We start from the raw sequence: 23,215 nt of genomic DNA on the forward strand, positions 1-23,215 counted from the left end.
TACCATGGATGCCTTCATCTCAACACCAATAATCTAATCCAGCACCACCAAGATGATCTTCTACTTACAAGATGTCTTACCAATATCTTCATATGAATACTCCACAACGATATATCTTCCAACATCGATAAGCATTTCATAAGCACCATAATGATGTACTCCTTCCACCATTAATGGTCTCTCGTATCCACTCCAAAAGGTGGGGATGAAATTCACATATCTATATTGAGAATTTCCTTAAGAATTCCATAGCTAAAACTCATAGCCTAGGACTCTTTATATAGTAGAAATATTACTTATTCTATAAGTTTAGGGTTTCCTAACTTAGTTATTAAGTTCCTGAACATTAAGATCAAGTAAACAATCATCCAAGTTTTGGTTTAACCAAAACTCCACCGACCCAAAAAAGAAAGTTTGACTTATTTTTCAAACTTAAACACCGACCCTTAACCTACAATTCTCCACCTTCGATCATGCATTTATGCATGAGACGATTAACTTGTTTTCCCCCCATCTATTGAACATCGATTGCACAATCACTGGTTGCCTACATATCCTCAATAGTAATCAAACCTAAATGTAGTTCACCCAAATTGTTCCATAGAACCTCCACCAGAAGAGAGCAAACCAAACTTGAAAGTCACCAGCTCAAAGTTAACAATCCAACCTATCAGTGATTGTACAAATCTCCACCACGGTGAAAAATATTGACCATCTCACTAACCATCATCATATGACCACCCGTTATGGAACATCTTGAGAAAATACACCTTATTCCTTTATGTTCACAACTCCACATTGATTGGCATCATTATAGGTGTTTTTCACGCCAACTCAATCAGATCATACACGATCGTTGTCCATATGATATCTTCGAACTTAGTTATAGTCATTATACGCCCTTGAGCCTTTGCCACCTTCGAAATTGTTCCATACAACGAACACATCTCCGTATTGACTGGACTTGCTCCACTTGAGTTAATGTTACGTTCTTCGAAGCCACTAACTCCAAGTTACGCACCACATTCGTTATGGTTGACATCCATAAGTACTAGATCACCAAATGAAACTACCATAGTAGCCTCCAAGTGTCACCCTTAGCAGAACTATAGTCTATGTCTCTAAATTCCAGCTAAGCCAATTGCTTCTTCAAACAACTAATTACACACTTTATCCTTTCCACGAGGATTTCCACGAAAGCGAGTTAACGAGATACTTCAGGTTAGTTTATAATAAACCAGCCTCCATGTTAGATTCCAATAAACAAACCATCTTGTATGTACCAAAGCATATTGAGCATGACTCTAACTGCGCACTAAATACAACCAATCCATGGATCATTGTCACTGCGTGCCAATCTCAAGCTCATCTCTATGAATCTTTCTTTACCCAGCCTATCTCCTATTGGATCATGATTCTACGAGCATATATCACCAACTGAGTTCTACCCATCCATGAAAGCTCATCATATCTTCGACCACTGCATACATGCCTGAAAAACATGTCCAGCTTCATAGAGACTTTGACAGCCGACACATCAAATTTCTTACCATTTCAGCAACCTCAACGGGCTTTCACAACATTTTCCATTTTACGAGCGTTAACATAATTGTCAAGATAGTCTTTCATCAATTTCTTAAGCAAGCATGTAGTATCGACTTCATGACAGTCAAACCACAATATACTTCGGAATCGGATGTAACTGTGACCATCGGCGAAGAATTTACTGTTACCCTTGTAACAATACATAATGTGTCACATTCTCTCTTGTGCATATCCATTTTCTAATCTTGCTCCAAACGTACACCAACGTTCTGAAATCTGATAATTCGTCCTTCACACGAACACTCAATCATACCCAACCATAATCTGAAACATTTGGTAACTTCCTCAAGCTCCAAGAAGTTCAAGACGATGTTGTGTTTATATCCTCATTATATGTATAGAAAATAACTTGACGGAAATTATATCGTTGTTGAACCAAATTTCTCAAAAGAAATCTTTACCTTCATCTCTACAGGCTCTGTCACTACTGAAATCAAATTCAATAACTTTAGAAGACGAGAAAACCTCCAAACATTACCATTGCCTTAGTGTAGCTCTCTCCAACAGAAAGCCCCATACCGATCATCAGGAAATCAAATAGCCAATGGATAATAAAAAGTTGTCGGAAAAACAAGCCGAATCATAGCCCTCCTCAAATTCATGCATTGCATTTTTTCCTTGTAGTATGCACTAGCTTCCATAGCCACACCACCATACACATTGTATATTATTGTATCTTTATTCTTTGAACTCTTGAAGTGTCCAAGTGATACCTTTTAATTCCTCATAACGGGTCTTTTTCAAAATAGGAACGCATCCACAACACAATAGACTAACCTGTTTCTTCCAGCGGTCTTGCACTTCAACCAGCTCTGATCGACTTCAAATGGTGTATAACCAAACCCAACTCTTCGATTGAACGTCATCATCAAGAATCAGAAGATCATAAACTGTCTAGCTTCTCCATCGAAAACAATACAAGAGAAACTCCAAAAATATTGTCCTACCCGACATAATGCCATACTCTACAAGACAAACAAACCCTACAAACTGTGTTGACAAATTGGTTATTACAAAATAACAAGAAATAAGAAACCATAGCCGAACCACAAGTAATATCACATCTCATCTAACGATCATTGTCTTGCAATTTATTTGTAGCCATATGCTTCAAATACTAAGACTGAAAATCAAACTCTTCACTTTTGGAACATATCAATCCATGGCTAACGATCAATACTTCCAAAACGAAACCTACTACAAGATTTTCCCAAATCCTTATTGTAACAAACAATTAAGGTAGAACGAGTATGAATTCATCTTCACATTCTTCAACTTCATGTTAAAGAAACTCAGCAACATGGTATAACTGATGACGATTGATAAAAAAATTATTGTTTCCCATGGTATGGAACAATAATGAGATTTTGACATGCTAATATTCTATCTTTACTTCCACAAATATACAAACTAATATTTTATCCCAACTACTATATTCCTGCCTTCTTGTGTCTTGCCAAGCAAACACCAATTAATTGAAAAACACTCTACACAGGTCTTTCAAACAGTACACAAGAATATGGTACGAAGTATAGAGAATAAATAAACTTACTTGAAGCCATGCATAGGGTTTATGCTCCAATAAGAATCAATGCCAAACCTCCAATGTAGTACCATAAACATCAAGACCATACATCTTGACCATATCAAATGCAGATCACCTGATATAATTCCTATTCCTTTAGAAAAGTATGTTTTACTTTGCTTTGTCCCAGAAACTGATGAAATCAAATCGCACATATACTTGAAAACATCAAAATCTGCATCTTCGGAAGCGGTAACATCAAATCCTCACATACTTGATAAAACCAAATCATTTGTCTTCAAAATTTTCTGTCGCTGGAAAACCCAAACTTTTCTCTTCAAATCTTCTATCCAACCTAGGGATCTGATACCAATTTTTGGGGTTCAGAGCCATCTATACATTCTAATTAATCTTGCCGAAATAAACTAGTTAACAAGAAACACTTAATCTCTCGGATAGCTCTATGAACCTCACTACGATCTAGGATATGAAGAAGAGAAAGATAACTAAACAGATGCACGCCATAAACAAAAGCAACAAGAAATAAAGTACTCACAGATTTAACGTGGATCAACAATATGCACGATGTGTGAATATTGTCTACATCCACCAAACGGCTACGACCTCTTTCTTTATTATAGAACCACCAATTGAGAATTACACAAGAATTGAATAATCAATTAATCGACTCACCAAAATGTGACCGAACACAAGAACTCTCAAAATCACCCTATAAGATCCAAAGTAGTGTCTTCACCCATACGAGATAATGTTTGCCACATTATCTACCACAACGAGACGATCTTCTCTGCACCCCCTGACATAGATTATCATGGACTCCTTCATCTCAACGCCAATAATCTAATCGAGCGCCATCAAGATGATATTCTACTTAACAATATGTCTTACCAACATCTTCATACGAATACTTCATAACGATATATCTTCCAACATCGATAAGCATTCCATAAGCACCATAATGATATACTCCTTCTACCATTAATGGTCTCTCATATCCACCCCAAAAGATGGGATGAAATTCTCACATGTCTAATGAGAATTTCCTTAAAAATTCCATAGCTAAAACTCATAGCCTAGATCTCCTTATATAGGAGACATATTACTTATCCTACAAGTTTAGGGTATCCTAACTTAGTTATTAAGTTCCTAACCTTTAGGATCAAGTAAACTACCGTCCAAGTTTTGGTTTATCCCAAACCCAAAAATCCAGCGACTCAAAAACAAAGTTTGACTTCTTTTTCAAACTTAAACACCGACCTTAACCTCCAGATACTCCATATCAGGGAGTTTTCTTCTTAATTCTTGACCAGATAAATCTAAATTCCGGTGACCAGAGTACTTACAACACCATGAAACCAAAGTAGAATATCCATTACTGCAAGGAAAAAGAGTGATAAACACGCAACAAGAAACCCATGAAGACGCAGTAAAAAAAGACTGACGGCAGAGAGTGGACATCGTCGAAGACGACGCCAAAAACTGAAAAGAATCTAAACCCTAACCTTCTAATCTATGAAAAACTGTAGAGAACAGACAGAAACACTTTTACTACCCATATCTACTCCAAGAAGAGCAGATCCGAGTAGTTGACACTCGCCTAAAAAGTTGTTTCTCTCGCCGGAAATCGTCTGTGGGTGGAGAGGGAGAAAGGATTGAATTAGGGGTGTGCAACGGACGGACGATTGCGGATTAGGGGTCATCCGCAACCAAACCGTCAAAGCTGCGGATTTGAAAAATCAAACCGTGACCCGCCCAATCATTCGCGGATTTTACATCCGCGGATCCGCGGATTGTGCGGTCCGGTTGCGGATTAACCGCGGATTAGGGATAAAAAAAAAAAAAAAAAGATCTGGGCCTGTCTTTTGGCATCGTGTTTTTAGTTGGTAGTCGTTACTACCGTTGCGTAAAGCCTAGTGGAAGCTCATTTAAGGTTTTACTTTACTATTGAATTGAATTGGAAGCCTAGTGGAAGCCCATTTAAGCCTAGTGGAAGCCAATGCTATTGAATTAGGGTCTGGGCCTGTCTTATGTTACAAGGTTTTACTTTACTAACCTACGGTGCGGGTAATCCGCGGTTTTCAATATTCAACCGCACCCAAACCGCTAAAACGTGCGGATTTGAGAATCTCACCTGTGTCCGGCCCATACGTTTTGTGGTTTGGATGAAATCCACAATTTTACGAACGGATACGGATCAAATCCGCGGTTCCGATTTTTATGCTCCCTCCTAGATTGAATATTGTTCGGGTGGGACGTGGTTTTGTGTCTTGCATCACGTGGGTCTCACCAGTCCTTTGACCACATGGCCCACCAAATTCAACGATCAAAAATATACCCTTGCCCTCCGATCTGAGGCTCTTGCAAAGTTATGTGAATAGCATGCCAGTGGTAACTGGACTGAGAAGAATCCGATGGATGTGTTCCAACTCATAGACCTATTACAACATGCTTGCACATTTTTCCAGTTTTGACAACTCAAGGGGGATTTGTGCTTTGTGGCAGCAACCCCATACAGTGACAGCTAATGTTTCAAAAGAAATGTAAAAATTAAGCTGCACTCATCTCATATATGTAAAACTAGATTCTGATTAAATATACAAAACTAGTCATAAAAATTCAAGGTGATCAAACTTGTGATACAAAAATCTCACTTACTAAAATTCCATTTTAAACTAACTTATACAAAAATTCCAAAATTTTAAAAAATTGATACAAAAACCCCAAATTTCAACATTGGTTTCGTCATATTCTACGAGGTTTCATCAAAATTTTACTTTTTGGAATTTTTGTGTTACTTTTGTTTTGACGGATTTTTTGTGGAAGGATAGTGACTCCTTTGGGGTTATAACTCGTGGACCGTTAAATATATTATTTAGTCAATAAAAAACAAAATAGGTTTTGTGGTGTAGTTGGTTATCACGTCTTCCTAACACGGAGAAGGCCCCCAGTTCGAACCTGGCCGAAACCAAAAAAGCGAAACCACTACAGAGAAGGCCCCCAGTTCGAACCTGGCCGAAACCAAAAAAGGGAAACCATTTTTTTTATTTTTTTTCCTCAACCGGTTCCTGATAGTGAAGGCTGTTAGGATCAGAGTCGAAAAATAATTATGCGTCTGCCGGGAGTCGAACCCGGGTCTATTGCTTGGAAGGCAATTATCCTAACCGTTGGACTACAAACGCTGGATGAACGAACTGCAGACAAGTTTGTGTTTATAATTCTTCTGCGTTGAATTTTAGAACGGATTTTAGCGTCTGAATCATTTTTCATTATGCACAGAGAAGTTGGATACTGTACATGATTTCATATCTATGATTCTACCTGGGATGATTGCTATACAAGCTAATGCATATGAATGAAAGATCTTTTCAGGGTGCCGAAAGATCGCCTTCATGGATATCTACTACATTATTGAACATGCATTAGGGTTTTCGTCGCTAAACATTGTAAGTATTTGGCATTCATCCCAATCATCACACATTGAATTTCGTTTACAGCTCGTAGAATCATCTTCTTCATTAGGTTTCGCAACAACTTCTTTATTAGGAACTATAATTTCTACTTTTTTACCAGTTTTCTTCTTCAAATTTTTCTGTATATTAATCGGGTTAACTCTTCCTTTCACAATGACCCTATGGTTTGCCATGTCTGTCGAAAATGTCTCCACACCTTTGCATTTGGATACCGCTCTGGCGACTGTTCTCTCGCATGCTTTGCAATGTATGGAGACTTGGAACTCAACTCTAACTCTGTCTAACCGTATCTTTTCGTTCCCCATTGAAAGTTAATTCAAACGAAGAAAGAAACAATTCCAATAGTCACCAACATCACTGCACCTTCCTTGTTGAAACTTTAGATAAATCTCGAAGTTGCGAAGCCTGGATTAAAAGTATAAGTGGTCGAGAAAAAACAAAGCAGTCTAGTGCAAAGAAAAGTTGGATACCGTGCATGGAAGAATTGAACATTGTTGGCCAAAAAAATTTGGCACATCAAAATTAGAGAAGATATAGGGCAAATGGTTCCATGGCAGTGGTGTGGAGTGAATTGAGGTAGAAGGATCAATGAATGGTGAAATCGGCCTAACTTTCATGGTCAAAGATAGTTATGGAATTAGTCAAAAGGTACAAAGATGATAAATGTGTGCCATTAGTATTTTTGGGTGGTACACCATAGTTTTCAAATGGTACCTTTAGAAAATTGGAGGGCGTGTTTTCTCAAGGACTCTAGACATTGATAAGGACTCTTTCAACAGTTCAAGTCTCCGTAGAAGAGATTAAATAGGTGTAGTAGACCTCTTGAAGAAGGACTTGTACTTTTCAAAAGAAAAACCATGGTTCTCCACCACCATACTTAAACTATTCATCAAAGAATCAAAAATTCAGAAACATGTCCATATATGTATTCCATTAAATTCCGTTTGTGTCTGAACATAAGAATGCATTTATTTTCCTCTCTTCTCCGCTTTTCAACAGGACCACAAAGCTTTTTATTGATGCCTTAAATGGTCTTTTGTGATAGCCTTCGGTGGTCTCAGGTTTCACCGTGTTTTTTTTATCGATCACTTAGAATTCTTAGTATGTTCCCAAAATACCGAATTCACCGGACCAAGTTGGCCTATAACAGCTTTTATCTTGTTCCATAGAAGAATCTTGTAACATTACTATGAATATTGATAAAAATACCAAAAGAAAAAGATGTGTTACCGGGAGTTGAACGGCAATTTTCCTGGCCAGTGGGATACAAATGGTGCTTGAAGATATTTGTAGAACGTGATGTCTTTTCTTTACCTTGTTCAATCAACATCACTATTTTGTATGTTATCATGCTATTGTTGTAACATGCAAATGGGTATTTTTAAAAACGATTTTTTGGGACCATGATTTTTTTTTGGGACCATGGTTTTATTTTGGGTAAATACACTAGAAGTGAATCTAGGTCACCCCTTATCTAGATATTTATATTAATACCTAAATTACCCTCCTGATTAATTTTGGGTGATGATTATCTAGTGTTAATAATAGTTAGTGTAATGATTAGTGAGATGATTAAGTTAAAGATAATTAGTGAAATTAAAAAATCAGATGAGTTTTTTTTTAAAGAAGTAGAATTATTGAGAGAGTAAAGTTAGAGAAGATGAAGAAGGAAAACATGAAAAACGATGGATTTTACCAACCACAACCGGAGGAAGGGTATATGGGTACCCAGGTATGCTTCAAACTTAGATAATGTTGGTTGAATTGCTCCAAACTTTCAAAAAAATGAAAATTTTAATGTAAATTTGGGCCAGTTCGGTTAACCATGTGTCAACAACATGTAACCGAACACATCTGAAAGTGTAGTTCGGTTACCATATGTCAAAAACATGTAACCAAACACACCTGAAAGTGTAGTTCGGTTGCGTTTTCCAAACACACAGGTTACCGAACTCGCTCGTTAATGGAGGTTTTGGTCGTACAATGCAATGTTCGGTTACCTAAGATAAAATGGTAGGTAACCGAACTTTGAACTTGACAATTTATTTGAGTACATCTTGTGTGTTCGGCTAGTTCTCAAACTTCAACGCAACCAAGTTCCCAACCGAACATCAGGTTAAAAGTAACCTAGTGTTAGAAGTTCGGTTGGTTCGCAAACTTCAACATATTTTGCGAATCAACCGAACTGGGCTTATAGGTAGAGTTCAGTTACAAAGAAAACTTAATAATTTTGCGAACAAACCGAACTTATAGACTTGTATTGTTCTAATATAAGGAGTTCGGTTAAAAGTATTTTTTTGCGAATCAACCGAATTTTGAGTTCGGTTAAGAAAAAAATAATTTGTGATAGCCGAACTTTTTACTGAAAAAAAAACTCCATTAAACTTCTCTACAACTTCCATTTTCAACTCATTTTGATGATTTGTTCTCATTTATTCGACCAAAAACGAATGACAAGTAATGGGTTGGTGAGAATATCTTTGTTAATATTTTAAATTAAGCTATATATATATATATAGTGGTGGTGGTGGTAATCGGAGGTGGTGGTGGTAATCGGTGGTTGGTGGTGGTGGTGGTAATCAGCGGTGGTGGGAGGTGGTGGTGAGAGGAGGTGGTGGTTATATATATATAGAGAAAGAGAGAGAGAGGGAGGTGGTTATTGTGTTGGTTTTAAATTAAATTAGGTTAAGGGTAGGTTAGTCATTTCAATTTTCTTGGACACCCCTTATAACTATATGGAAGGTGGCCTAATAAGACCATAGTCCCCCAAAAAAACCATGATCCCTAAAAAATGAACCCTGATTTTGGGCATACCTAAATCTTTCTAGGCATACAAAACAATAGTCTCATCTTGGGTGACCTTATAAGGGGTACCCTATGGGTAGTTCAATTACCTATATACCCTTAATACAAAAATCTAATATCAGTTTTCTAAAAAATCAAAATCAGTTTCCCTTAACATCTCTTCCTCCTCCTCCTCTAGCCGAACTCTTCCCCTTCATGCGAAAAAAAAAGTTCATCATCGTGATTAGTTGTCGGTTCGTAAAAATTTGATTGTAGGTTAAACTCAACCACATAATGACTCGTACAAAGAAAAGTAGGGACTAGGAAAACCAAATTGTCTTCTAGTCCATTAATTGAAGAAGAAAAACCAATTGAAGATGAAGGTGTAGAAACTGAAAATCAACCACCAATTGAACCAGAAATTAAACCAACTGCATCTCCAACTCCGGAAATGAGGATAAGAAAGTAAGTTTTACAAACCCAATCTCCTATTTGTTGTTTTTCATCAATTAAATGACGGTTACAGTGTTGAGTTCGGCTCAAAATTGAGTTGCGTTTTTAGCCGAACTGTTCTACACAAAAGATTCTTGTAAGTGTATATGAACAGTTCGGCATGAAATTTCAAGCCGAACCTAGTCACAGATAGAGATGCATAGGGGTTCTGAGTATTCGATAATCATAATATGTGCCGAACCTAGCACATTTACGAGGTTCGGCTATTACGATATTCTCAATATGTGCCGAACCAATAACAATATTTTAACCCAAAAAATAACAAATTGATGTTCGGCTCATACGATTTTAGAAATATAAGTCGAACCAGTAATTATTTTTTTTCCGGGCTATTCAGGATGTTGTTCGGCTTACTATGAAACTTTCATATAGGCCGAACTAGTGTCTAGCAAAAGGGTTGGAATTGAAAATTATAGGTTCGACGCATGCAGTAAACAGATTCTGTGAGCCAAACCGTTCATCAATTGGTAGATTCGGCTCATAGATGTGAGCCGAACCTTAACCTGTTTCGCCGAACCATGATCCAAAAAATCATCTAAACAACCTTTATAATTCTGAAAATTATCTTAATCACTAAACAATATATTTAATCACTAATCAATATTACTAACACTAATACGTAAAGGGCATATTTGCCATTAAAAAAATTTGGATTAAGGGATTATCTGATTTTGCTATTTCACAATTTTTTTTTGTCTTTATTCAATATGCCTAGAAAGATTTTGGTACTCCCGAAATCAGGGTTCTAAAAAATCATTCATTTTTAAAACCCAAAGAAATATGTCCCTTGGCCCACTACTTTCCCAATGGATCCAATTTCAGTGGATCCAAATATTTCTACAGGCTGCACGGTCCACTACTTTCTCATTGCTGTAATAATCCACTCAAGAATTCTGTGCAAGTGGCATAAAAAGTGGAACCAACTTCTATCATGACTCATGTCAGTCTCTAATATCAATATCAAACCGAGTACTCGAGCAAAAAAGACGAACTTGCTACCCATCTACTGTTTTTTTACACCATCATTATACACCCATATGTGTCATGGATGTGAGCCATAGATGGGAAATGGTGGGTCTGGAGGCGCTTTCCAGGAACGAATAGGGGTGCCACATAGGCGGGGTATTTTTTTGGCGTAGAAATCCGGTAGAAAGAAAGCATTTTCGCAAAAAAAATTATTGGAAAGAAAAAGCAGCGAAGTAAGGAATAGAGATCGGAGGGCAGTGGTTAGTAAGTTCGGGAATGATTCGCGAATCATTCGCGAATTTTTCCGTATCACGAATTTTACCGTCTTATTCACGTACATTTGCAACTCCGAACCCAAGTCGCGTATTATGTGGCATTCCCGGATTATTCGCGAATCGTTCACGAATTTTACGTATCCCGAATGATACGTCCGCTTAATTCGACATAAACTCTTTAGCTTTTACTTTCCAAAGACTCCATTTTTTGGGGCTTTACTGCCTCCCGAGCATACACGACCGGATATTAGACGTGTTGTAATTTTTAAAAAACAAAAACGACTGAACAAATTTGAAGGTGAAGGTGAGAGAGATCTCAAACTCACTAACCAAGCATCTAAACCACCGTACGACGTCCTCTTGGATAACCAATGTTGTATATACTATTAATATCATCATATTGAGTTTATTTTTTCCTTAAATAACTCACACATGCATAAAAATTGGTTTATGACCTTATAAATACAAATTATTTGTTATATATAGATACCGAATTTTCAGAGCCGAACTCACATTTACAAATCGAATTATACACGTACGTATGCCGTTCCGAATTAATGACGAATCACGTCCCGTTGACCGAATTTTGGACCGAATTTGGATTTTACGAAACCGTATAATACTCGTACGTTTGCCGTTCCGTACGTTTGCCGAATCCCGAATTGCTAACTAGGGGCTGAACTAGAAAATCATTGTGGGATGGGCTTGACCATTTTCCATATACCATAGTTAAGACGTAAAATTCACACATATTTGATTGATGGTTCAATTTTATAAATGAACGAATTTTTGGAACCATAATTTGATTGGGCCAACTTCCATATACTTATATGAGGTGTCCTAAAGATAGGAAAACATTAATATACCTTTTACCACAATTTAAATTATAACTAACCTAGTAACTACCTAAATCTGATCATATATATCTCACATAATAAACCATTAACCAAAATTAAAAATAAACATGTGAGAGAGAGGAGAGGCATCCGACGTTTCTCGTTTGATTGCAAAATCCATCACTATTATTTGTTTTTGGTTGAAAAATTGATTAGAAATCATCAAAATATGGTTTGACTATATATACGGTCATAATCTAAAAGGGTATTTCTGCCACTACAAGATGACAATTACATCATCCATGACATCACCCTAAGACCAAAACATAATTTCTAGGACCAAACTATAATATATTTTCCCAAAATAGGACCAAAAATACACATGACTGAGTCAACTGGACTAGACTCTCCCTAATATATTATTCCTAGGACTACATGGTATTTCTTACTAAAGGTAATTTAACTTTCACATTATTAACCTCACCAATTTAACTTTGTGGTTTTGGAAAGAACTTTTCTTCTTCTTATATAAAAAAAAATAAATTAACAATTAAACCTCACTAATCACTAATTAATTTAACTTAATCATTCAGCTAATCACTATACTAACTAATAGTTACGCTGACTAATAATTACACAAACTTAATTAGTAAGAGTAATTTGAGTATTAGCATAAATATTTGGATAACCGGTCGTTTTGAATTACTTCAAAATATTTTACCTAAAATAAACTCATAGTCCCCAAAAAAAACCATGGTCCAAAAAACCACTCTTTAAAATAAGTAATGAAAGAAAGTGTTTGGACTTCAAAAAAGGCTGGAACCAGGTAAGCTAAGACCTGGTTTCCTTTATGTGAAGGGCAAAAAGAAAATTTTCACCGGATACAACAAACAATGAATTAAAAGATAAATTTAGAAAAACTTTCGTCATAATATACATAAATACGTGCCAAAACCCCATTAAGCAGACAAACAACTATAACTTTTTGTTCTTACCTTACTATAACTTTTTGTTCATACCTGGCTATGCTCCGGTCACAGATGCCTCAATCATAAAAAAGTGAAATAAAAAAATATGACTTTAAGAAGAAAACTGCCAAACACCATTTGACATGCATCCAACCTAACTCTCAAGAACCTAATCATTTCTTCTCTCTTGTTAGTTGGGTAAAAACCAAAGCTAAAATCAACTAACTACTTGTCTCTCTCACTTGTTATTTTCTTTAATAAAATTTTGCCACAAAATATGTATATGATTATGATTGAAAATTGGAACCGCATCTACCTCTTATTTTTCAGTTAAACCTAACAAAAATTTCTTTTAATGTCAAAGAATCAATATACTAAGACTTGTCTATATATTAGCATTGGATTCTTGGTTTGGCACCAATCTTTCTTCTTCCCTACTAGTGAATAGGACCTCAATTATAAAACAAAACAAAGGACCACGAGTGGCTAAATGAATGCACTGGTACCCAATTTAGGTGTCTTGTTCTTGATTTTTGGTCTCCCCTCTATATTCCATTTCCAAAACTAACATGATAAATTTTTATGAGATGTAATTCTTACTTGATCAGCGACATTCAGAAAAATAGTGATTTACTTTTTCTTTTTTCTCAGGGATACAAAGTGTTGGAGATATTTTTGAATCGATTTATGAGAATTTCCTTTTTCTTTCTTTTACCAACAAAGTTCTTTCCAAAACCACATGTCAACTTTCACATTATTCATCTTATTTACGAGACCAACCTGAATTTTAAGATTTTTATGTATGAATCATAACGGGGATACCTTTCTAAATGTGGCTCATACCGTTATATATAAGACAAACAAATAATGATTGATCTTGAATGTCAGATCACTCAAATGGCATCCCTGCTAGTCTTAGTGTTGGGATATATAAGTTATGCTTTATGGAGCTCCATAAAAATCAAATTTATTTTAGGATCAAAGAATTTGCTAACTAATTTTAGGGATAATATGTAATCAGTTTCCCGTTAACATGCACTTGAATGCAAATCAAACACAAATATCCAATGAACAAAAAATACTTCAATCTTATATTAGCTTTTTGTTTTGTTAAATTTACAGAAGTATAAAAGTAAATATAAATCTCAATCAAATACACACACAGAATTCATGGCCGCATCGGTTTCAATGCGAAGACGATGAATGATGGGATGAATGTGCGGTAGAAGAACCCGAACCCGATACTTTCATCCCGTAAAACAAATCGGACAAATAATTCATCAAATCATCCGGCGAGTATCTCACTAATGCCTCAACATTTCTTTCTCCTCTCAATACAGCTCGATTGGTATCATAAAACTCTTGATAAACCGGCAGAACTTTCTTACAAATCGAAACTTTAATCTCGTCTCTTAGTTTCGAATCCGTTACGACCCATGAGGACTGCGTCCGGTACGCAGTTTCGAATGCAGTATTGAAACTAGAAAGACATTCTTTCGTAGCTTCCAGGGACATGCTGGCCGTTGGATTCGCCGGCAAAGATGATAAAACTTTACTCCACCCCATTCTTTCATAGTTTATTGAATATTGTTTTACTTTCAATTCATGTTTGCTAATCCATTCTTCACCGAGTAAAAACCGAAGATTTGAACCCTGAACTTTCGAGACGACGTAGTTTAGATTATTCGCCAGGAAGAGATACGACAGCGGAACATCTTTGTAAAGCGCCGCTTTGCCGTCGAGTTTGCATAGAAGAACAAGTACTAACCAAGCGAATCTCACAACAATCGACGACGTACCTTCCTCATCTGTATCCAGTGAACTGTCAAAGAAAGATTCCGGTAGTGCAGTATGCTCCGGCAACGGCCAATCCGCAACAATATCTGAAAGACTTACTGTGTAATCGGAAAGAAAAGAAACGTAGTTCATAACATATCTTGTCAGTGGATGAATTCCACCACCAGGAGCAAGCGCTTTGGAAGAATCCTTTTGAATCGCCGCTTCAAAATCCGTCAACATTGCTCGAACAGCTTCACCCAGTTTAAGCAACGATGACACAGCCTGTGCTCGAATATTGGACATCGATTGATAAGAAAAAATCGACTCAATCTCCGGCCATAGCTCCGAAATCGCATCGTAAAGGTCTAAAATCCGGAACATTTTCTCCGGTGATTTCTTCCCTTTAGCAACCAACTCAGGGAACTGAAACAGCTCCAAAGCACTATCCTTCGTAATCGCCGTAAAACAAGATTCTCTGCTCATCTCCGACGTCAACACGTAATCGCAAAGAATCCGTTCGCCATGAAACAGAGTTCTTACGGCAATTTGGACCGCGTAAACCCAGGTCTTGATCTTGAAATCAAGCAATTCCCAGTCCATCTTATTGATTTGTGCGGCAGTCAATCTCTCTACACCTAATTTATATAAACCTTCATCCACAATCGATTTTCGGATAATTTTATAAATACTAACAATTTCTTTACCATAACCAGCTGAAATCATACAGTTTGAAATCATTTTCAGATCATTCATTGCCACTGTCCCAACTTGTTCGACTTCATTTATAGAGTCACTGACTTTTTGTATCTCATCTTCATCAGATGATTGATCAACTTCTTCATCGTAATCATCAGAAGTACTACCTCTTGATCTCTCCGAACCATGACCGGAGATTGATTCAGGATCAAGACGGTCACGGTTAGCTGATAAAATCTGATAAAACTCTTTCTCTAGTCTTTTCATTGCGATTTCCATCAGGTTCTGTGATTTGACTAGTAAAACTGAATTCGAGTTCTCTGGTAAAATAAAGAATCTCATTGCTCTCTGTAAATCTTTCACACATGAAATGAAATCCTTAGCTTCTTTCCGATCATCGTAAAACAAAGAAGAGGAAGCAGCAAAACCGGTGCTAGTTTCTAGATTCCATTTGGTTATTAATAGCTCTGCGTTATCGATGTTTTCTTCCATCATTGATTCGGAGAATGTGTGGAGTGGTGTTGATGGACGTGATTGTGGTGGTGATGATGTTGATGATGATGATGAAATTGAGTGTGCTGATGATCTTGAAATTGAATTGTTAGGAGATGTTGAATGTGATGAAAATATATTTCTGAATCCTCCTTTGTTTCTGTTAGTCTGCTTCATGATTAAATCAGTTTTAGTTGGGAACAAATGAAAGCGTTACTAAATGAGATCAAAAACTGAAAAGTAATAGCTAGAAAGAGTTACAAATTGATGATAAGCGTTGCTGAATGATAAGAACAGTTATTATTCGGACTGATGGGAGCAAGAAATTGTTTGGTTATGAGTTTATTATTTTTTTCTGAGATTGGAGAGTTGTGGATGGGATTATATAAAGAAAAAATACTGGCTCAAAGGGACAGATGACAAGTGGGGGAGGTAACAAATTTACAACCAAGTTGAATATTGACTTTCTTCTTGCTCATCATTCATAAGAAAACTTTTATAATAATACACAAAAAAGTGTAGCAAATCTGTAAGGATTTTGTTTCTGGTAAAGGGATGATGTTACCTTTGGCTAATGTAAAACAGAGGACTGAAATAGCTGCGGTAAGAAATAAGTGTGAATGGTAAATTCCAACATGTATAACTAATGGCTGAATGCCGCGCATTAGACTTTTACTACGGGTTAAACAGGCCTTTTGGTGCGATGTCATGGTACCTTTAATTCATTATAGAGGGTGGAATTTGTGCATGTTGTAAAGATGATAAAATGTTTCTCATTACTATGAAGTGAAGCTCAAGCTAAGCTAGACATTTTTTTTACTGCCAAACGGGGACTGGTAATGGTTTTGTAGTGGAGTTCCATCATTTTCCAGATGGAAAACCGACCAAAAAAAATTGTGTTGAAGAACTCGAGTATGATCCTTTATTTAATTTCCCTGAATAGATTCTAGTTTAGGAGTATCTTCATATTTTAAATGTAAAACTAATAGAATAAGAAGCGTTATAATATCTATAAAACTTTGGACATTTGACTTGGAAATGGTCATCTAGTTATTATTCTCTTTTCTGTTTTCGACCTCTTGGTTGCTCATGGCCTAGACCCTAGAGAGGTGAAAACTTATCGCATTTGTTAACTTATCACTGAGCATTTGATTTTTGCCCTGTTGGTAGGGAAACCCAATGAGACGTCCAACTGTTATGATGCTTTTGACTCATATGGTGTGATGACATTAACCATCTCTAAATCATCCAATCCTTCTGTTAAGACACTAAACAATAAATGTACACATATGGTTAATAGTCTAGTCAATATGATTGATTAGTAGAGACTAGAGAGGAAAGATCACAATTTCGAACACTATTAACATATGATAAATTGCTTTTCATTGATTTGTTACACTATTTTTTTCAACAACTCATAATAAATTATGGCATATGACCAGTTTCATTTTTTCTTACAATCACGACCCCAAAAATTAGGTATCATGTCAAGATGTAATATGTAAGACTTGTTCTCATTTTAAATTTATACGGAATTTCCTTTAGTAGCTAGTATCTCGGAAATCATATTTCCTTCCCTAAACCCCATAATGTATATCTGTTTACGCTATTAATATACTAAAATGACAGAAAAACTCGTATTCATGACCAATGCTAGTTTTGCACAAGAAATTTATTAATCGATGAAAAATAGACCCATTGCAACTACTTCGAAAATGAGATGGTTAGTTATCAAACACAGAAGGTTAATACGAAGTCTGCCTATCAAAAACCGAATAGGAGTCTCAAGTTTTCAACGAAACTTAGGAAGGAAACACAAACAAGGAACCATGAAAGATAAGAAAGGCATTTAATTTAGTGGCTTACGTTCATTTGCGCGTAACAGTACAACAAAAATTGTCTGCATGGATGACGTCAAATCAGACACTGCCACATCGGTCGGTCCATCCATGCATGCATTAGCCTTTAATTTTCAAATGTCAGCTTAACGAATTCTTCATTTCGTTATCCGTCAAATCTATTGTTTTTTACTTCTCAAACTTTGTGTGCCCTTTCATTCGTTGTGGTCCTCCTAGCTGTTTGTTATAGATAATCAGCTAGAAATTACCAAGAAAAAGATCAATAAGCAGGGTGATGATTATGCATGATTTATTCACTTTAATTATGGGTTCTTGTGTGTGCGTCATTTCAAGATGCAGGAGGATTTTCTGTGGTGACGAGAAAGAGATTATCTCTGTCGGTTTGATTTTCTAAACCAAGAATAGTCTAATTAGTTAAGGACTTCTTTTCAACTATCACAACTACACTCAACTGTAGTCTCCATCTCCATGTCGATCAAAATGAAAATAAAAATAGTACGTAAGAAATGACAGAGAAAGCAGGAAACCGTTCCCCTCGTGTGCATGGTGTACTCCAAAAGGGCGAGCACCCCGACTCAATATTTAACTGTGCCTTGATAAGTTCAGTTTCGGAGTCACATAGTATTCTAGTTTTGGTCTATAACTATAAATCCATATTCAGATTTCATGAAACTGTGGTCGTAAAATGTTTAATATAAAAATAAAAAAGTCCTGATAAATCTAGGATCCAATAAAGCGAGGTTACAAAATTCCCTTTTAAAAATCAGAAAAGTATGTGAGCATGCATGAGCATGAAGCAGCCAAACGTGCGTTTTGCCGGCCACATAAAGCGTGTGAGCATGAAGCAGCCAAATAAGATCAGATCTGCCAAACTATGTATGTTCATTTCCTCACTTTCTATGCGAAGCTAGGGTGTGTTGGTTTTCATCCTTCGGGGCAGTCGCCGTTGTTGTTTCAAAGGAAAACCAAAGGATTTAAGTTGGTTTGTAAATGTTGTCAAAGCTACTTTGCAAGTTTTACAGGGAAGTCAATAAAAGACCATTGTTAAAATATTGTATATTCGACATGATAAAAGGACTCTTACAATGTCTACATTTTGTAAATGCGAAGTGTACAAGTCTTAGACAACATCAATCTTGTAAATTTTCTACTAGTTTACTTGTACATTTTATAAATAAATCTGCACTTCCTCTCTTAGTTTATCAATATTTTTTTGCTCCTTTTACATGAAAAAAAAAATCAAAGTCTTGCTTCATATATTATATGACCATTCTATAGGTAATGGGTTGATCGTTAGAAAGCTTTTTGCCATTTCGGCTAGCTTTGACTCCATATCATGCATCTTCCTCGTATCTTCTGTGTAGGTATAAGCAGTTAGTTTGGGGGAAAGAAGATCTTGTATTGAACAAGTTGAGCTGCGTGATCCGTAGATTCCATACTTCAATTATATAAGAGATTCTTCCTTTTGTTTCTATGAACAGATCATATTCTACGGAATTGACTTTAGCTTTAAGCCAAATAAATCTTCGCATCTTTTAGTTTCCACGGTTTGACATTCCTCTCGCTGTTTGTCTTGGTCTTAGATATTTTGGGGGCTGATCCGAAAGAATAAGAAGAATAGGACTCTACTTTGTAGGCATTAGGCACCTATACATATTGACTGTTGAATTTGGCCTATTTGCATTGACTTCCATAATGGAGGTACTCCTTTGCGGCTCTTCTTCATCTCAATTGTCAGAGAGTATGAATCCAGATTCACAACTGACTGGTTGTTCAGTCAGTTGGTAGCGGGATGTGCTATTGTGGACTCTTTCATAAACGACCACCGCGTGAACGGATAAAAGCTTGCATCTGCAGTGCAATGCAACAATGCATTACAAATTACTTATTTCTATGAGCGAACTCAACTTGCTAAAGTTAAAAAGGAAAATTACAACAACAAAAAAACCGTGGGCAGCTTTCAAATTGAACCACCTGAAATTATGTTGACTGAAATTACAAACTTAAACCGACAAAAAAACAAATCAGCTGCTTAGTTTAATGCGTACTGTTGAATTAATTATAATGAATAAACAGCGGGGTGACCATGTTTTAGAGATTAATCAAATCTTGGCGTGCAAGTATATACTTCTAATTAAAAGAAATAAAACCATTCTTTTTAAGCATCTATCCTTATCAAATGACTACGGATATTATCAGGGTGTGCGTGTTTTTGTCCTCTTTCTCACGCCTGTAAGAATCAATGAAATGTTATCAAGCAAAAAGTCATTGTTTTTTTCGGTTAGGATACATGGACACTCTTAGATAGACAAGTTCAGCCAAAATTTGTGCCATTTTCTCCGCAAAACCTAAACGATAATGAATTTAAGTGTAATATATTGATGATATGTTCTTCTTATAAAACTCTACATTCCTACAAAAAATGAACACAATTCGAGATGTATAAAACGACCATCCACCCCTTTCAATTTCAGTCGTTAAAAGTTAACGGTTGAAATTAAGATCGCTAGATGGTGAGGTTTGCTATATCGAATTCCGTTCATTTTTTGTAGGAATGCAGAGTCTTATAAGAAAAACATATCATCAAAGTATTACACTTAAATTCGTCTGGGTTTTACGAAAAAAATGACGCAAATCATATCTGATCTTGTCCATCTAAGAATGTCCAATCCTCAGCAAAATTTCCAACGTCATTTAATTTTAGACATTTGAAATGCAGTTGATCAATCCGAAACCAATGACTGACTTGTTGGTACTGGTGGTACATATCATTGCGCCCTTTTGTAGAAGAATCATGTATACTCAACCCCCACTTCACTTAAATGCATGACCAAAGTGATCGAAAATTAATCAACATGTACACTATTGAGAAGAAATGACAAAAGAACACAAAAAATACATGATTCAATTTATTTAGATAGTTTAGCCTTGCATGCACTTGGAGTAGTTAGTAGAATAAATGCAGCCATGTATTTGTAAATGTGTTTTAATTTGCTCTTAAGTTGTGATCATCACTTGTCAGGTCGTTTTCGGATATCCCAAGGTGAGGTCCAGACCTTTTTAAACTAAGACAATTTCAAATATTAATGGAAACAATAAGGATGAATTCCTAACATACAACCAAAAAAACAATAAGATACGAAACCTCAATTTTTTTTAATTTTTTTTATCGGTAAAGATGAATATATTATCAAAAAAAGAGAGCGTACAAAAAGGCTATACCACCCTCAAAGAATACAGGAAAAATAAAGGAAGAAGAAGAGAAAAAAGAGACAAAAGAAGCAACAAGCTACTTCTAAAGTCAAAGATAATCAAAATACATTTTGGGCCAACTAGACAAAACATCCTGGTAGCTATGAGCTTCAAAAATTTTGAATACAAGACACCACATGCATGAAAAGAGTGTACTTGATCCTGTTATGTAAAGATGCTTCAGTGCTCGACTTATTCTAAAAAGTCCTTTCATTTCTTTCCTTCCATATGCACCAAATGATAACTATTGAAATCATGTGCCAAATTTGAAGCTACTGAGTAGAGAGCATAGACAAATCCCAAGACAACAACATAGTAAAAAGGTTTTCGGGCATAACAAAATTCCACTTCAATTTATCCTTGAAATGACTCCAAATTCTACCTGCAAAATCACAATGTAGGAAAAGATGCTCGACTGTTTCATGTTGTGCACAGAACACACAAGTTTGTGACACATTATTGCCTCTTCTTCTCAAAACATCCCTGGTAGGTAAACTTTTATGAGATAAAATTCATAGAAATAAACCAACTTTTGGAGGCAATTTTTGTTCCCAGATGAACTTAAAAATATGTTGTTGATCTTGATCTGAAGTAGAGACTGTCAACGAATCATAAATTGAACTGACAGAAAACTAACTTTTGTTTCCAACAGACCAACATATTTCATCTGGAACTGTAGCATTGATGACCACCAAATTCAAACAATTTTGAAGAGAAGAAAGTTCAGTCCTTGCCAGAGAATTCAATCTTCTAGGAACAAACAAATTCCAGGTATCTGTATCTGCATTGTAAACCTCAACTACCTTAGTTCCTTTGATCTTGACACTAAGAAAAGATTAGGATATTTTCTGCTTAGAGGAATCTCAGCTAGCCAAAAATCATTCCAAAAACTGATGGTATTACCAGAATTGACTTTGAAACGAATGTGACTTCTAAAGATTGAAATGCACTTCATTATGCCCTTCAAAAGAGACCTGTCATGGGTGATTTTAGGGACTTTAGAGAACCAATCTGAGATATCAATTCCATTTTTTTGCACAATAATTTTCTTCCACAAAACATCATCTTCATTTGCAAACATCGAAAGCCATTTAGTAAGGAAAGCAATATTCATCTTTTTGAGACTCTTAACACCAAGACCACCATATTTTTTCATTCTTTGAAGAGCAGGCCAATTGACTAAGTGAAGTTTCTTTTTACCCTTATTGTCATTCCACAGGAAGTTCCTCATTATTTTCTCTAAAGTCTTAGCCACTGAAGCTGGCATAACAAAAAGAGACATATAATAGACAGGTAAACTAGCCAACACACTGTTTATGAGAGTGATTTTACCTGCTCTGCTGAGAATTGTCTTTTTCCATCCTGCAAGTTTTTTTAGAAAGCTCTCAATAACTTTGTCCCATTTAAGAATTCCTCCACTTTTATCTCCTAAAGGAAGCCCCAAATAAGTGGTAGGCAAAACACCAGTATAGCAACCCAAAATAGAAGAAAACTGTATAATTATCTCCATCATATCCCACTCCATAAATTGCACTTTTTGCAAAATTAATCTTTAAATATGTTAACTGCTCAAAGGCTAAAAGAAAAAAATTTAAATTCCTGACTTGTTCAATATCTGCATCTAGAAAGATTAATGTATCATCTGCAAATTGCAGATGACTCACAGAATTTCCATCATCAGCCACATTAAAACCAGAAATCAGACTCTGATCTTGAGCTTGCTTGATCATGTAAGAAAGAGCTTCCCCAACAAGAAGAAATAAGAAGGGAGATAAGGGATATCCTTGTCTAATTCTTTTCTTAGACTTGAAATAACCAGTTGAAGAACCATTCACTAAGACTGAGAATCTAACCATTTCAACACAACATTTCTCCCAAGACCTTCATTTATCACCAAACTCCATTTTTAGCTAGAATTTCATCAAGAAAATCTCAGTTAACATGATCAAATGCCTTCTCAAAATCTACTTTAATCAGTAGACCAGGTTTGCCACTCCTCAACCTTGAATCAATGACCTCATTTGCAACAAGTACTCCATCCAAAATTTGTCTCTGTTTTATAAAAGCATTTTGTTGTGAAGAAATAAAATCTGGTAGAACAGTTTTGAATCTGTCAGCTAGAATCTTTGAGATAATTTTGTAAGCTCCATGAACCAAACTTATAGGCCTTAAAT

The 23,215-nt window shown here is 36.0% G+C and overlaps 2 protein-coding genes and 2 non-coding genes across 4 annotated transcripts; 1 reads left to right on the plus strand and 3 right to left on the minus strand.

The window, feature by feature from the left end:
- Positions 1-6,045: 6,045 nt before the first annotated feature.
- Positions 6,046-6,119, plus strand: TRNAV-AAC. The gene has a single exon. It is a non-coding gene; the product is annotated as a tRNA-Val (tRNA).
- Positions 6,120-6,258: 139 nt separating this feature from the next.
- TRNAG-UCC lies at positions 6,259-6,330 on the minus strand. The gene has a single exon. It is a non-coding gene; the product is annotated as a tRNA-Gly (tRNA).
- A 7,696-nt stretch (positions 6,331-14,026) lies between these two features.
- LOC113313154 (exocyst complex component EXO70H1-like) lies at positions 14,027-16,301 on the minus strand. The gene has a single exon (XM_026561885.1). It carries the CDS (start codon positions 16,105-16,107, stop codon positions 14,149-14,151), a length of 1,959 nt encoding a protein of 652 aa, XP_026417670.1. The 5' UTR covers positions 16,108-16,301; the 3' UTR covers positions 14,027-14,148.
- A 5,372-nt stretch (positions 16,302-21,673) lies between these two features.
- Positions 21,674-22,897, minus strand: LOC113311449. Its single transcript, XM_026560286.1, has 4 exons — positions 22,646-22,897; positions 22,374-22,533; positions 22,016-22,301; positions 21,674-21,866 (listed from the first exon to the last, which is right to left on the minus strand). Exons 1-4 carry the CDS (start codon positions 22,895-22,897, stop codon positions 21,674-21,676), a joined length of 891 nt encoding a protein of 296 aa, XP_026416071.1.
- Positions 22,898-23,215: the final 318 nt, after the last annotated feature.

Source organism: Papaver somniferum, chromosome 9 (assembly GCF_003573695.1).
Source record: "Papaver somniferum cultivar HN1 chromosome 9, ASM357369v1, whole genome shotgun sequence".
NCBI classification, from domain to species: Eukaryota; Viridiplantae; Streptophyta; class Magnoliopsida; order Ranunculales; family Papaveraceae; genus Papaver; species Papaver somniferum.

Bases quoted from the DNA above. Each gene is read 5' to 3' on its own strand.
- LOC113313154 (XM_026561885.1), bottom strand. From the start codon at position 16,107: ATGAAGCAGACTAACAGAAACAAAGGAGGATTCAGAAATATATTTTCA.
- LOC113311449 (XM_026560286.1), bottom strand. From the start codon at position 22,897: ATGGTTAGATTCTCAGTCTTAGTGAATGGTTCTTCAACTGGTTATTTC. The intron at 22,302-22,373 runs GTAAAATCACTC...TTGTTATGCCAG, and splicing joins GACAATTCTCAGCAGAGCAG to CTTCAGTGGCTAAGACTTTA. The intron at 21,867-22,015 runs GTCTCTTTTGAA...ATCTTTTCTTAG, and splicing joins CCTAAAATCACCCATGACAG to TGTCAAGATCAAAGGAACTA.